Raw genomic sequence first — 13,601 nt, 5'->3', positions numbered from 1 at the left:
ATTGAGCCCTGCATCTGGCTTCCTGCTAGGCAGGGGATCTGATTCTCCCTCTCCCTCTGTGCTCTCTCAAATAAATAAATCCAAAAAAAAAAAAAAAAAACCCAACCAAACAAAACCAAAAAAACCTAACATACCAGCTTATTGGAAAATAAGGGAGGGAACAGATCACTTTTTCTACACCCACACCTGGATAAGGCCTGGTTTAGGGGCCTAAGCTAGGAAAAACTAATAGACTTGCAACTCAGTGCGGTCAGTTGAGGCCCCAAAGGGGCCACAGAGTCACTGTAGGGAAGGACAGCAGTCTCATCACTCCTTTCAAAGTGCTGTGGTTGGGGCGCCTGGGTGGCTCAGTTAAGTGTCCAGCTGCCACTCAGGTCATGATCTCAGGGTCCTGGGATCGAGCCCTATTTCTGGCTCCCTGCTCCTCCCCACTCATGCTCTTTGGCTACCTAAATAAAAGCTTTAAAACAAAAACAAAAAACCAAAGCACTGTGGCTGAATTCCCATGTAGAGTGCAAGCAAGGGGACTTCACAGTAGCACAGACCTGACCAATTACTGTATGCAGGCTCAGGCCAAGGGGGCCTCAGGCTTGCACTCCCCTGACAGCCTCTTCAGGGCTGGAGGAAGCCCATGGGATTGCACAGCCCCTAGGGAGCCCAGCACAAGTAAGGCACCTCCATGGGAACTTTATTCATTCCTTTAGCTATGGTCTGTAGGGAAGAGGCTATGGGCCCCTCTTGTGGGGCACAGACTCTGTGCTGCTAGGATCATTCTCAGAGTCATCTTTGGGTCTTGGCACAGGCTGGAACTTGAGCAAGACAGGCGGGGTGAAGATGGAGGCCTTCACAGGAGCGGGTGGCGTCTCTTCGGTATTGGGGAGCCACTACAAGCCGAGGTCCTGTGCAGGAGATAGGCAAGACATGTCCGTGAGGTGGGATACCAGCACAGAAAGCCATCAGAAGTACATACGACAAAACTTCGGGCTGTGGGGTGGCTCTCAGTACACTGCTACTTCCAGAACTCTCTTCCGTGCATGGTTATTCCAGGCTGTTCACTGCAGCAATGTTTGGGATTGTGAAAACCTGGCAACAACCTAAACGTTCCTCAAGGAAGGGACCATGGAGGGATCCCTGGGTGGTGCAGTGGTTTAGCGCCTGCCTTTGGCCCAGGGCACGATCCTGGAGACCCGGGATCGAATCCCACGTCGGGCTCCCGGTGCATGGAGCCTACTTCTCCCTCTGCCTATGTCTCTGTCTCTCTCTCTCTACCTGTGTGACTATCATAAATAAATAAAAGCTTAAAAAAAATTCTCTTTAAAAAAAAAAAGGAAGGGACCATGGATGCCACAGAGCAGGCTGTTCTGCAGCTGCTGAAGGAATGAGGTAGGTCTGTATATCCCAGCAAATAAAGATGCCCCAATGGTACAGGAGTGGAAAAAAGCAAGCTGCTAGGAAGTGTATGCAATCTTATCCTGCTTTGGTTACAAAATTAACCAGTGTATTTGTGTGTGAGTGTATGAGTGTGTGTGTGTGTGTGTGTGTGTGTATGTGTGTGTTAGAAGCGTACATGTGCAACTCTTAGTGTCAGGGGCCTCTTATAGTTTACATATTCATTTCTCTATTGTGAACCTTTTTCCATAGAACACGTCCTGCTTTTGTAAACTGTTTAAAGCCAATTAAAAATAACCCATTTTTGATGATAACATCATGAGAAGACAGCTCACTCACAAAGCAATACATCACAAGAGCCTAAAACTGTCCCCATCAGTGCAATGTTTCTTTTTTTTCTTAAGATTTTAAAGATTTTATTTATTTATTCATGAGAGACACACACACAACAGAGAGAGAGAGAGAGAGAGAGGAGAGAGAGAGAGGCAGAGACACAGGCAGAGGGAGAAGCAGGCTCCATGCAGGGAGCCCAACATGGGACTTGATCCCAGGACTCCAGGATCAGGCCCTGGGCTGAAGGCGGCGCTAAACCGCTGGGCCACCCAGGCTGCCCCTCAGTGCAATGTTCCGATGAGCAAGAACGTTTAAAGAAATATTCCATCCACTGGAGCATTTTGTATCTATTACTATTGGTGAATTTAAGGATATTTCTAAAGAAACACATTCCAGAGCTGGCTACAACACTGCCTAACAGGACACTCTCAATTAGGTAACAGACTACCATATGTGTATATACACGAGTCTCCATGGGGAAAAGACAAATGTATGCTAATAGTGGTTATTTTTGGCAGTGGGATAATAGTGATTTCGTGTATCTTCTTTTGTGTGCAGTTTCCAAATTGTCTAAATAAACATATTGTTTTAGAATCTGAGAAAAGAGTCTTTTTGAAACCTGTTCATACTGTTTTTCTTATAATTCCATTTCAGGAAAGGAAAGTCTGCCTTTGGCCCAGGGCATGATCCCAGAGTCCCAGGATCAAGTCCCACATCAGGCTTCCTGCGTGGATCCTGCTTCTCTCTCTGCCTATGTCTCTGCCTCTCTCTGTCATGAATAAATAAATAAAATCTTTTTAAAAAATAGAAAAAGCCAGAAGGTATCTCAACAGCAACGCCCTGATGATGGTCCAGCCCTGGTGCATGGCCCCACAACTCTTTACTTTCACATTTTGCTTCATGACAACACTGCACAATGTGTTTGCTGACAACCCCTTCTGTCACCCAGCAGTCACTTTCCAATAACCCCACCCCACCTCCTTCTGATCTGACTGGATAGCCTATTGCTTCCACTTAGACATAATTCATGAATCTACATGGTCAGGTTTAATCATGTTTATAATTTTATGTCTACAACATAATACTCCATAATTAGGTGAATGAAAAATTTTTAAAATATTTTATTTATTTGGGGACACCTGGGTAGCTCAGCAGTTGAGTGTCTGCCTTCAGCTTGGGGCATGATGCTGAGGTCCCGGGATTGAGTCCCACATCGGGCTCCCTGCATGGAGCCTACTTCTCCCTCTGCCTGTGACTCTGCCTGCCCCTCTCTCTGCGTCTCTCATGAATAAATAAATAAAATCTTTTTTTTATTTATTTGACAGAAAGAGAGAGCACAAGCAGGGAGAGCTATAGACAGAGGGAGAGGGAGAAGCATACTCCCTGCTGAGCAGGAAGCCTGACCCTGGGATCTTGACTTGAGCCAAAGGCAGACACTTAACCAATGGAGCCACCCAGGTGCCTCTAGGTAAATGCATGTTTAAGCTGTTCCCAGTTTTTCTCCTTTTAAATGACACTGCCCTAAACATTTTTGTACACAATCGCTTTTTTCTTTCCCTTAATCATCTCCTTGGGGCCAGTTTCCAGGACTAAAAATACCAGACCATCAATGGCTCCTGATGTTTTGATACACTGCCTTTCAAAAGAACCAACCTTATACTTTTGTGCTTCAAAAGATGCCCCTGAGAAAGTGAGAAGACAACCTACATAGTGGGAGGAAATATTTGCAGATCCTATGTCTGATAAGGGACATGTGTCTTTGGCAGTTCCTCAAGAGTTACCATACAACCCAGCAACTCCACTCTTAAGGATATACGCAAGAAAACTGAAAACTAGGTCCTTGCAGACACTTGACCACAAATGTTCATAACGGTATTATTCACAAGAGCCAAAAAATGGAAATAACCCAAATGTCCATCAAGTCACGAATGTGTAGAGAAAATGCGGTATATCCATACAATGGAATACTGTTCAACCGTAAAAAGAAAGTCAACCCATAGAATGTGCACCACCGAAAGGAACCCTGATGTGAACTATGGACTTCTGGGTGATTATGATGTGTCAGGACAGATTCATCAGTTGTTAACACATGCATCACTCTGGTGGGCGGTGTTGATGTTAAGGGAAGTGGTGCCATGTGCAGGCAGGGGGTGTATGGGAACTCTCTGTACTTTCAATGTTGCTGTGAACCTAAAACTGCTCTAAAAAAAATTAAGTCTTAAAAAAGAGATTAAAAAAAACAGGAAATTCACGTTAACTAACTCAAATTTAAATATTTTTTAAATAAAAAATAAAATATATTATCTTGGGGGTGCCTGGGTGGGTCAGTCAGTTAAGCATCCGACTCTTGGTTTCCGCTCAGGTCATGATCTCAGGGTTGTGAGGCTCCATGCTCAAAAGAGTCTACTTGAGATTCTCTCTCTCCCTCTGTCCCCACCCCCATTGCTCACATTCCTGTACTTGCTTTCTCTCTCTCCAAAATAAATAAGATCTTTAAAAACAAATAAATAAAAATAAACTATCCTGCCAACTAAAACAGATTCAGTAGTGACACATGCCACAATGTTGATGAACCTTGCAAACACTAAATGGAAGAAGCTAGTCACAAAATATCATATTATTGTATGGTTTCATTTATATGAAATGACCAGAACAGGCATATCCACAAAGAAAGTAGTTAATAGCTGCTAGGGCTGGGGCATGGAGGAATTGGGGGTGATAGCTAAGTGGTGTTAAGGTTTCTTTTTTAATTGTAGTAAAATATATATAAAATTTACCATTTTAATCATTTCTAGGTATACAATTCAGTGGCATTCATCAATGTCCTGTGACCATCACCACTTATCTATTTCCAGAACTTTTTCATCACCCCAAACAGGAACTGTAGTACCAATTAGGCAACAACTCATTTCCTTCTCCCAGTCCCTGGTAACCTCTCATCTATTTTGTCTTTAGGCCTCTGCCTATTTATTTCATGTAACAAGAACTACAATAACTTGGCCTTTTGCACTGGCTTCTTTTGTTTCAACATTCTATTATATGGATAGATCACAGTTTGTTCATCTTGGATATACTTATGTTGTTTTCTCCTTTTGGCCACTGTGATACTGATACTGGTGCTATGAACATTCATGTGCAAGTATCTGAGTCTCTACAATTCTTACAGGCATATACCTGGGAATGGAATTACTGGATCATATGGTAATCCTGTTTAACATTTTGAGGATCCAAAATGTTTTTTCCACGGAGGCTGCACCATTTTACATTCCCACCAACCACACACTTGAGGTCCAATTTCTCTACATGCTCATCAACATTGTCTTTTTGATGACAGCCATCCTAGTGGGTGTGAAGTGGTATTTCACTGTGGTTTTCACTTGCATTTCCCTGATGTCTAATGATGTGGAGCATCTTTTCCTGTGTTTACTGGCCATTTGTATGTCTTCTTTGAAGAAATGCAAGTCCTTTTTCCATTTTTTTGGAATGGTTCTTTTTTGTTGATTTACAAATGTTTTCTCCCACTGTCTTTTCACTCTCTTCTTTTTGACATGATGGAAATGTTTTAAATTTGGATTGGTGGGACGCCTGGGTGGCTCAGCGATTAAGCATCTGCCTTCGGCTCAAGGCGTAATCCTTCAGTCCTGGGGTTTGAGTCCCACATTGGGCTCCCTACAGGGAACCTGCTTCTCCTTCTGCCTATCTCTCTCTGTGTGTGTCTCCACAAATAAATAAATAAAATCTTCAAAAAAATTAAAAAATAAAATTGGATTGTAGTGATGATTGCACAAATGTTAATATATAAAAAGCCACTAGAGTGGACACTTTAAAAGGGTGAGTTCAAAAAATAAATAAATAAATAAATAAATAAATAAATAAATAAATAAATAAATAATAAAAGGGTGAGTTCATATGATGCTATATGCAAATTATCTCAATAAAAGAATTTTTAAAAGGACAAAGTCAATTTATAGTATTTTCACAGGAAAAATGAGTCTCTTCCTAAAGCCTTGCTAGCACAGGATCCTCTTTACTTAGGGCTTTTTAATAGGTATGTAATATACATCCTAGCAACCTTAATGTGTACATCTTTCACTACTAAGGAAGCCAAAAACATTTTTAAAGGTTTGCTTACACTTTGGGTGCCTTCGTGGATAAATTTTCCATCAACTAAATTTAGAATCCTCTTTATAGAACTGTGTAGGTTTCTTACATAAGAAGTCATTTGCATTCTCACTCATTGCTAGTGGGAATATATAATGGTATAGCCACTTTGGTAGTTTCTTTAAACATATTATCACCATATGATCCAGCAATCATTGCTCCTCGGTAAGAGAGTTGAAAACGTGTGTCCACACAAAACCTGCACGTAGATGTTTATAGCAGCTTTATTCATAATTACCAAAACTTGGAAGCAACCAAGACGTCCTTCAGTAGGTGGATGGATAAATAAACTGCAGTACATCCAGTTACTCAGTGCTGGAAAGGAACTATCCAGCCATGAAAAGACATGGAGGGACTGTAAGTGAAAGAAGCCAATCTGGAATGGCTATATATATAGGATTCCAAGCAAATAACATCCTGGGAAATGTAAAATTATGGAGACAGTAAAAAAGATCAGTGGTCATCAAGGGTTAGGGCAGAGGGAGGGATGAACAGCTGGAGCAGAGATGATTTTGAGGAAACTATTCCATAGGACACTAGAATAGTGGATACATGTCATTATACGTTTGTCCGAACCCACAGAACATACAACACCAAGAGTGAGCCCCAATGTATGGACTCTGGGTGATAATGATGTGTCAATGTAGGTTCATTAATTGTAAGGTGAAGGATATTGATAGTGGGGGAGTCTGTGCCTGTGTAGGGGCAGGGGGTATATAGGAACTTTCAGTACACTCTCAGTTTGCTGTGAATCTAAAACTCCTCTAAACAACAGCTATTTAAAAAAAAACAAAAGTCATTCGATGCAATGAAGCAGCCAGTTTAAATATACACTTTGAAATAACACTCCATAGAATGCCATGGAAATACTCGACAACACTGTAAGTAGCAAAAAACAGGTGATTAAAACAAACAAACCACATATTCAATAAATCCCTGCTTTGTAAAACAGATATATATAAAGCTTAGGGCTGCCCACAGTTGACGGACTTATTCCCTTTCTAATGAGTCTCTGAACTGCTTGTCTCCAATTCTGCTCATTACAAACACTATGAAGGGGGAGTGACTTTTCCAGTACCTGATTACATTAGGGTCCTTTCATGAAATGCAAAGAACGTTTTTCTGGCCCTTGTGCCATGATGCCATCAAGCCACATAAGCCAGGATGATGTCTGGCCCCACAGAGGCTCAGAGGCATGCTTACCAGGGGAAGCCAGGGCAATGGAGCTTGTGCACACTGTTTCCAGTCAGGTATGAGAAATGGAAGCCTCCGGGGTTGAGGACCAAGGGAGTCAGATCAACCATGTGGCTGCAAAACAGGGCAGAGAGGGGAACATCAGCTCTGGGCTATTCCCAGGCAGGCCCTCCCACAGGGACTCCCGCACACAGAGCAGACCCAGAGCCTCGCCTCCTTCCCTGTAAAATGGGAATAACAGCCCCTCAGGATTGTGATGAGGATTAACAATAAGGTGGGGGGGAATGGGAACCAAGTGTGGCACACAACATGCTCCCTAAAATGCTCCTTTCATTTTCCCCAAACTCAGAATCAATTCCTTCCACCTCTTTGGGTTCGATGACAGGCCAGCCCAGTTTAATTTCACTTCTGACCTTGCAACCTCCAACTTCTCCATCTGCAGGAAACAAAGGAAACCTTAGGACTAGTCTGGGGGCCTCACTGGAAACAGAAACTCCCTTATACAAGAACTAGGGGAACCATGTGACCGTCATTCATCCAGCAAACACACTGGGATCATCCTTGAGGCACCCACCTCAAGCTTGGTGTTAGGGGTACGGGGATGGGATGGGGGCTGCCTGGAGTGAGATGCTGGATAAGCAGGGGACAGGAAAGGCAGGAGCACCGTTAGGAGAGCAACGCAGAAGCACTTAGCAAGTGGCAAGGAGAACACCACCCATGAGGCGGGGCAGGCACAGGGCTGGAGATGTCCAGGGGTGGCACCCCAGGATTCCGCCCAGTGTTTTGGTAGCTGCTTTGCTCAGCTGAGACCAAGCAGGTGAACTATGTGCCTCCAATCCTTCAACCAGAGCAGATCTCCCACGCCCCTTTTATCTGCTTTATCCATCCATGTTCTACCCAAGATTTTGCCCGCAGATAGAGTTCTGCTTAAAAACAAAGTTCTCAGAGTTAGCTGGCTGTGAGCCTGGGAGAGCCTCTAGGGTGGTTCTGAGCAGAGGGGCAGAGGTTGCCCCTCCCAGGACCACGTAGAATGGGAGATGAGCTCACTGACCGATTTGCTGGGCAGCGGAGGGAAGGGGCCAAAGACCCTCGGCATAGTGTAGACAAGAGGTGATGGGGCCACCACGGAGGCCATGGTGGTGGCAGGTGACAGCAGTGGTGGAGGTGGCAGCAGGGTTGGTGCCAGGCATGGGGAGGTTGACCGATCTCGCAAGAGGATGGGTTCTGATTTCAGTTTTGGCTTTCTTCTCTTCTTCTTGGCATCTGTGACAAAAGAGACCAATGAGTGTCTACCCCATGGCCAAAATAGGGTAGAGTGGAGGCCAAACAATGGTGTAGGTTCTTCACAAGGTTCTTCGCCCAAGGGGTACCACATAAGAAGGTCGAGAGCCACCACTGATAGGCACCAACATGTACTATCTCACCGACCCCATATCACCTCATGAGGGAAGGGTACTTTTGTCTTTCTAAGAACTGGAAGCTCCAACTGTGCAAGCCACAGGCGGGATCTATACCCGGACTATCTAACTTCAAGGCCAGAATTTCAGGGGAAGTAACAGAGTATCACCACCAAGGAGGGCAGGACTTGTCCCAGGCAGGTGAGTCTGCTACCTACCCCCAAGCATTGTGGAAAGCTCCTGAGTCTGCCAGCACCTTTGTGGGGTGTCCAGGCCCCGGACAAGGGAGTGAGTTCCCAACTATACCCAACTCTAGGGCCATCCTGAGATTCTACAAAGCTCCTTTCTCTGTAAAGAAATCCAGACATAGGAGGCCTTACAGAGGTGGGCTCAGGGAAGGAATCTTTGAGTAGCAGGATTCTGGGGCCTGCCCCCCTCCTCTTTCCACATTAGGTTTTCTTCCTATATTCAACAACTCTGGCTATTCTACTGTTCAGAGTAGAGGACACCAGCAAAGTGGGTATGAACAAGTACCTCATGCAGCCCATTAAAAGGGCTCTTTGAGGGATCCCTGGGTGGCACAGTGGTTTGGCGCCTGCCTCTGGCCCGGGGCGCGATCCTGGAGACCCAGGATCGAATCCCACATCAGGCTCCCAGTGCATGGAGCCTGCTTCTCCCTCTGCCTGTGTCTCTGCCTCTCTCTCTCTCTCTGTGACTATCATAAAAAAATATTAAAAAAAAATTAAAAAAAAAAAATAAAAGGGCTCTTTGAGAATGACAATCACCACCACCAGGGAGCACCTGGAGGCTAAAAGCCCGAGCCCCAGGGCAACCCAAACCTGAGTTCAAGTCCAGACTCTATTATGTGACACTGTTGCACATAGCTGGCTACCCTCCCTGGGCCTCTATGTCCTCTTCTGTAAAATGAGGTTAAAGAGAATTGACACTACCTCAGGAGGCTGCGTTAAGAGCTATATATGCCGTGGGTCCATCAGAAGAAATGGTGGAGCATTCACACTCAGCACCAGGGAAAGTGGGTCTCCCAGGTGAGCAGGGCCTCCTAATACAACAAAGAAAGCCCCTCTGCCACTAGCTAGTGTATCACTGAAGACAAACGCACAAAGAACTGAACCCAAATCTAATCAAGGCTTTAGAGCAACTGTCCAAGAAATACAGGCAGAGAGGAACAAGACAGCACCAGTGGACCCCAACAACAGATATAAATCCGCTAAGTGGAATGCCCCAAAGAACAACACAGTTCTTCAAGTTGACAGCCTGAAGGAGTAAGGTGAGGGCACCCTACCTCAAAGGGACTTCAACAGACATGGCCATCCATCACCTGCCATCCCTATGTGGTCACTAATGTGGCCCCTGCCATTTTACTCTCACAAGTGTGCCAACGTGGACACAGAGTATATGGCCTTCCTAGTGAAAAGGAACCTCAGAGGACATAACAACCAAACCAAGTATCAGCTATGCTAAGAAGTTATTGTAAATTATATCTGGGGAACATTGTGATTACAAAATATTTTTTAGTATTTATTCTAAAGTATCCAAGAATACAAAGGGTGTCTGAGACTCCCCCTAAAATGCTCCAGAAAAGGCAAAGGGGGGCAGCTCAGGTAGCTAAGTGGTTTCACGCGGCCTTCACCCCAGGGCATGATCCTGGAGACCCGGGATCAAGTCCCACGTCGGGGTCCCTGCATGGAGCCTGCTTCTCCCTCTGCCTGTGTCTCTGCCTCTGTCTCTTATGAATAAATAAAATCTTTAAAAAAATAAATAAAAGAGGGCAGCCTGGGGGGACTCAATAGTTTAGCGTCGCCTTCAGCCCAGGGTCTGATCCTGGAGACCCAGGATCCTGTCCCAGGTCGGGCTCCCTGCATGGAGCCTGCTTCTCCCTCTGACTCTCTCTGTCTCTCATGAATAAATAAAATCTTAAAAAGAAAAAAGAAAAGAAAGAAAAGGAAAGGAAAAGGAAAAGAAAAGAAAAGAAAAGAAAAGAAAAGAAAAGAAAAGAAAAGAAAAGAAAAGAAAAAAGAAAAGGGAAAGAAGGGTTCGGGTATAAAGAGTGAAGCAAGCACAGCAAGATGGGGGATAGCTGCTTAACCTGAAGGCTGACAGGTACCCGGGTGTTCACTGCAGTCTCCAGTTTTGTGTATGTTTGTTTTCATAATAAAGACTTTAAGAATAAACACCAATTATTATTATTATTATTATTATTTTTTTTTTTTTTTAGATTTCAAGCACAGAACCAGGGATAAGGGAACATGGGTCCGGTTTGTGGGGTAACTGGAGGCCGGCAGAGGCTGAGCCTCACCCTGGGAGTAGAGATGCACGCGGTGGATGCTCCTCTTCAGCTGCTCCAGGCGCTGGTGCATCTCCAGGGCACCCATGCTGTTGCAACAGTTCAGCTCCCCCTGAACTGCACAGAAGAACTTTGCCTACGACCAGGGGAGAGGCAGGGCAGGAGGAAGCCCGGCGCGTGAGCCGCCGGCCCGCTGCACTCCCCAGCTGGGGCGCCTGGGGTTTCTGGAAGACCGTGCAGCTCCAGCTAGTCCCCAAGGCGCCCTGCCCGCTCCCCCCCACCCCCATCGCCCATCCTCGGGGCGCGGCGGGGCCCCGCGCCGGCTCGCACCCAGAAGAAGGAGAAGAGCCCGCGCCGCTCGTACTCGGCCAGCTTGGCCTTGCGCACCACCCTCTCGGCCAGCGCGGGGTTGCGGTCGATGCTGCGGAAGAGGCGGCGCAGCGCGCGCTCGGTGCAGGTGGCCGCCTGCCTCTCGAAGTCCTCCTCGGAGATGAGTCGGCAGAAGGTCACGCTCTGGGGGAACTCGCGGTCGAACTCGTCCAGGACCTCCATCCCTGCGGGCTGCGGGCAGGCAGGGCGGCCGTCGGGGCGGGGCCTCCGGGGCTCAGGGCGCGCCGCCCCGCACCCGCCTCGGGTCGGGGAGAGGGGCAGGCCCCGGGGGCGGGGACCGCGGGGGCCGCGGGGGCCGCGGGGCCGCACCTGCTGTCTGCCCCACAGCCGCCGCGCCGCCGCAGCCTCCCCCGCCCCGGCCAATCCCCCGGGAGCTCGCGAGCCGGGAGCCAATCCGCGCCAGGCGGCTGCACGTGACAATGCCCACCGCTCTGGGCATGCGCCCTGGCGCCTTCGACGGGGCAAACCGCGCGGGGGAGGGGGGCTCCCGCTGGGGTTCCGCGGGGCGCGAGGGGGGTGCGGGCCAGTGCCACGCAGACAGATGGCCGGCGCCCGAACCCTCCAAACGCCCTCAAGGCCCTCCCCCCTCCCCAGTCCGGCTGCTCGCCCTCCCTCCCGCGCAGTGTGTAGACAGCACCCCAAGGACTTCACTCCGCCCCTAACTCCTCTGGCCCCAGGCGTCGCCCGTCCTTCCCGGTTAACTCTCCTACGTCAAACCCAGCCCTCCCCAGTTTCCATCCTCTCTTCCCCCCTATAACCAACCACTCTCTCTACTCGCGGTTGCCTCTTCACCAGCATCTCCAGGGGCTCCCTATGCGTTCCCAAGTGCCGTCTTTGTGGTACCATCTCGGATGATCTTACCCCACTTCTTGGTCCCAACTCAGAGCTGACTTAACCCTAACCTGCGTCTCAGGCTCTGGCCTCCCTTGAGGTCCGCGACCACATCCAAGTTTCCTCTGGGGACGTTTCTTGGGCATCTCACGCTGAACAGATTCAGGTGGGCACACAGCTTCTTCCCTCCCGATCCCGAATCTGCTTCTCTTCTCGCTCTCCTACTTGGCCAGCCTTGTCAGCACCATTCACCCCAGCCACCGATGAGGGGGTACACCCTGGATTGCTTCCTCTCCATCGCCTCCACAGCCCTTCACTCCCCTCAACCTGAGATCCATGGAGTGTATCTGAGAAGTCTAAAGAGACTTTTTACCACCCACTGCCAAACCACCAACCCTCTAGGTTCTGCTGTTCCCAACAACATAGGAGATGGCCCTCACTTCCTCCTGCTTTGAGGTCAGAGAGCAAGATGGAAGCAACCAAGGAGGAAACAAATTTTAGCCCAGAGGTGCAAACAGACTTAGTACACATGGGTTCAAATCTTCATGCTACTTCCTGACCCTGTGTGACTTTTAAAGTAAGACTTTACTTTGAAATACATAGTATAGACTTTTTTATATACAGCACAAGCATCCTCTCAGGAGTCAAGCAGACTCTAACTAACCCCCCCCCCAGGTTATGCTAATAACACTTCACACTGTATGTACTTAGTTGTATTTTTTAAAGTTGTATTGGCCCCCAACTCCGAGCCAGGCACTGCCAAGAGAAATATAAAAAGTGACATGTTCCTGCCCTCAGGGCTCCCAGTCTAATGAGGACTTCAGACACAATGAGAAAGGTCAATCTAACAGGCTCTGCTGGAGGGATATTGGATGCTGTAGAGCCCAGGAAAGGCTTTCCTTTGAAACATTTGAGCAAAGCCCTGAGTTCACAAGCATCCACCAGCAAGGGCCAGAGACGGCTGTACGAGGGTCTCCAGATGGCGGGCACAGAATCTACACAGAAGGAAGGATGCCCACCTCCAGCCATCGATGCCTAATCTTCCTTCCCCCAGGATGGGTGGGGGTGAAGCTGACATCTTGATGTGCCCTGCCAGGGGTGAGGGATACTCCCAAATGCCCATCTGGAAACCTAGGCCTCCTCTCAAAGGAGACAGGCTTGGATGACTGTCACTGGGCACATAAAAGCCTTTTACATTGGGGCAGGTCCTGATGGAGGAGGTGGCCTTGCAAGCACACCTAGGGCCTGGCTCCTTGGCAATCCCCCTGGTTGTAGCTGTTAGGATGGGCATGCCAGGCACCTCTTGGTCCCTCCTGCAGTCTCAGGGCAGCATACCTCCCTGTAAGAGAACAAGCTGGCATGGTTGATGGGAATCACCTAATGGGCTTCTTAGCCCGAGTCCATCCACCCACCCCAAATAGTACTGCTCCTAAGAACCCAGGTTTCCTCTAGAACCTGACCCTCCCCAAGCCTCCAAGGAGGGCTGGGTGTAGTTCACCTATACACAGTCAAAGTTGGGCTGGATCTAAGTCAGGCAACACTGGGGGTCTCCATTTCTCCACAAGGCCCTGACCAAACCTGGGGTCCCCAATCTTACCCAG

At 47.8% G+C, this 13,601-nt stretch overlaps 1 protein-coding gene across 1 annotated transcript; it reads right to left on the bottom strand.

Annotated features, from left to right (window-relative positions):
• Window positions 1–699: 699 nt before the first annotated feature.
• On the bottom strand, window positions 700–12,638 carry LOC129508029 (uncharacterized). Its single transcript, XM_055322916.1, has 7 exons — window positions 12,072–12,638; window positions 11,110–11,340; window positions 10,792–10,915; window positions 8,129–8,340; window positions 7,443–7,513; window positions 7,087–7,191; window positions 700–899 (listed from the first exon to the last, which is right to left on the bottom strand). The coding sequence occupies exons 1-7, from the start codon at window positions 12,144–12,146 to the stop codon at window positions 845–847; spliced, it is 873 nt and encodes a 290-aa protein (XP_055178891.1). The 5' UTR covers window positions 12,147–12,638; the 3' UTR covers window positions 700–844.
• Window positions 12,639–13,601: the final 963 nt, after the last annotated feature.

Source organism: Nyctereutes procyonoides, unplaced genomic scaffold (genome assembly GCF_905146905.1).
Source record: "Nyctereutes procyonoides isolate TBG_1078 unplaced genomic scaffold, NYPRO_anot_genome, whole genome shotgun sequence".
NCBI classification, from domain to species: domain Eukaryota; kingdom Metazoa; phylum Chordata; class Mammalia; order Carnivora; family Canidae; genus Nyctereutes; species Nyctereutes procyonoides.
This window is presented reverse-complemented; position numbering and strand designations above follow the sequence as displayed.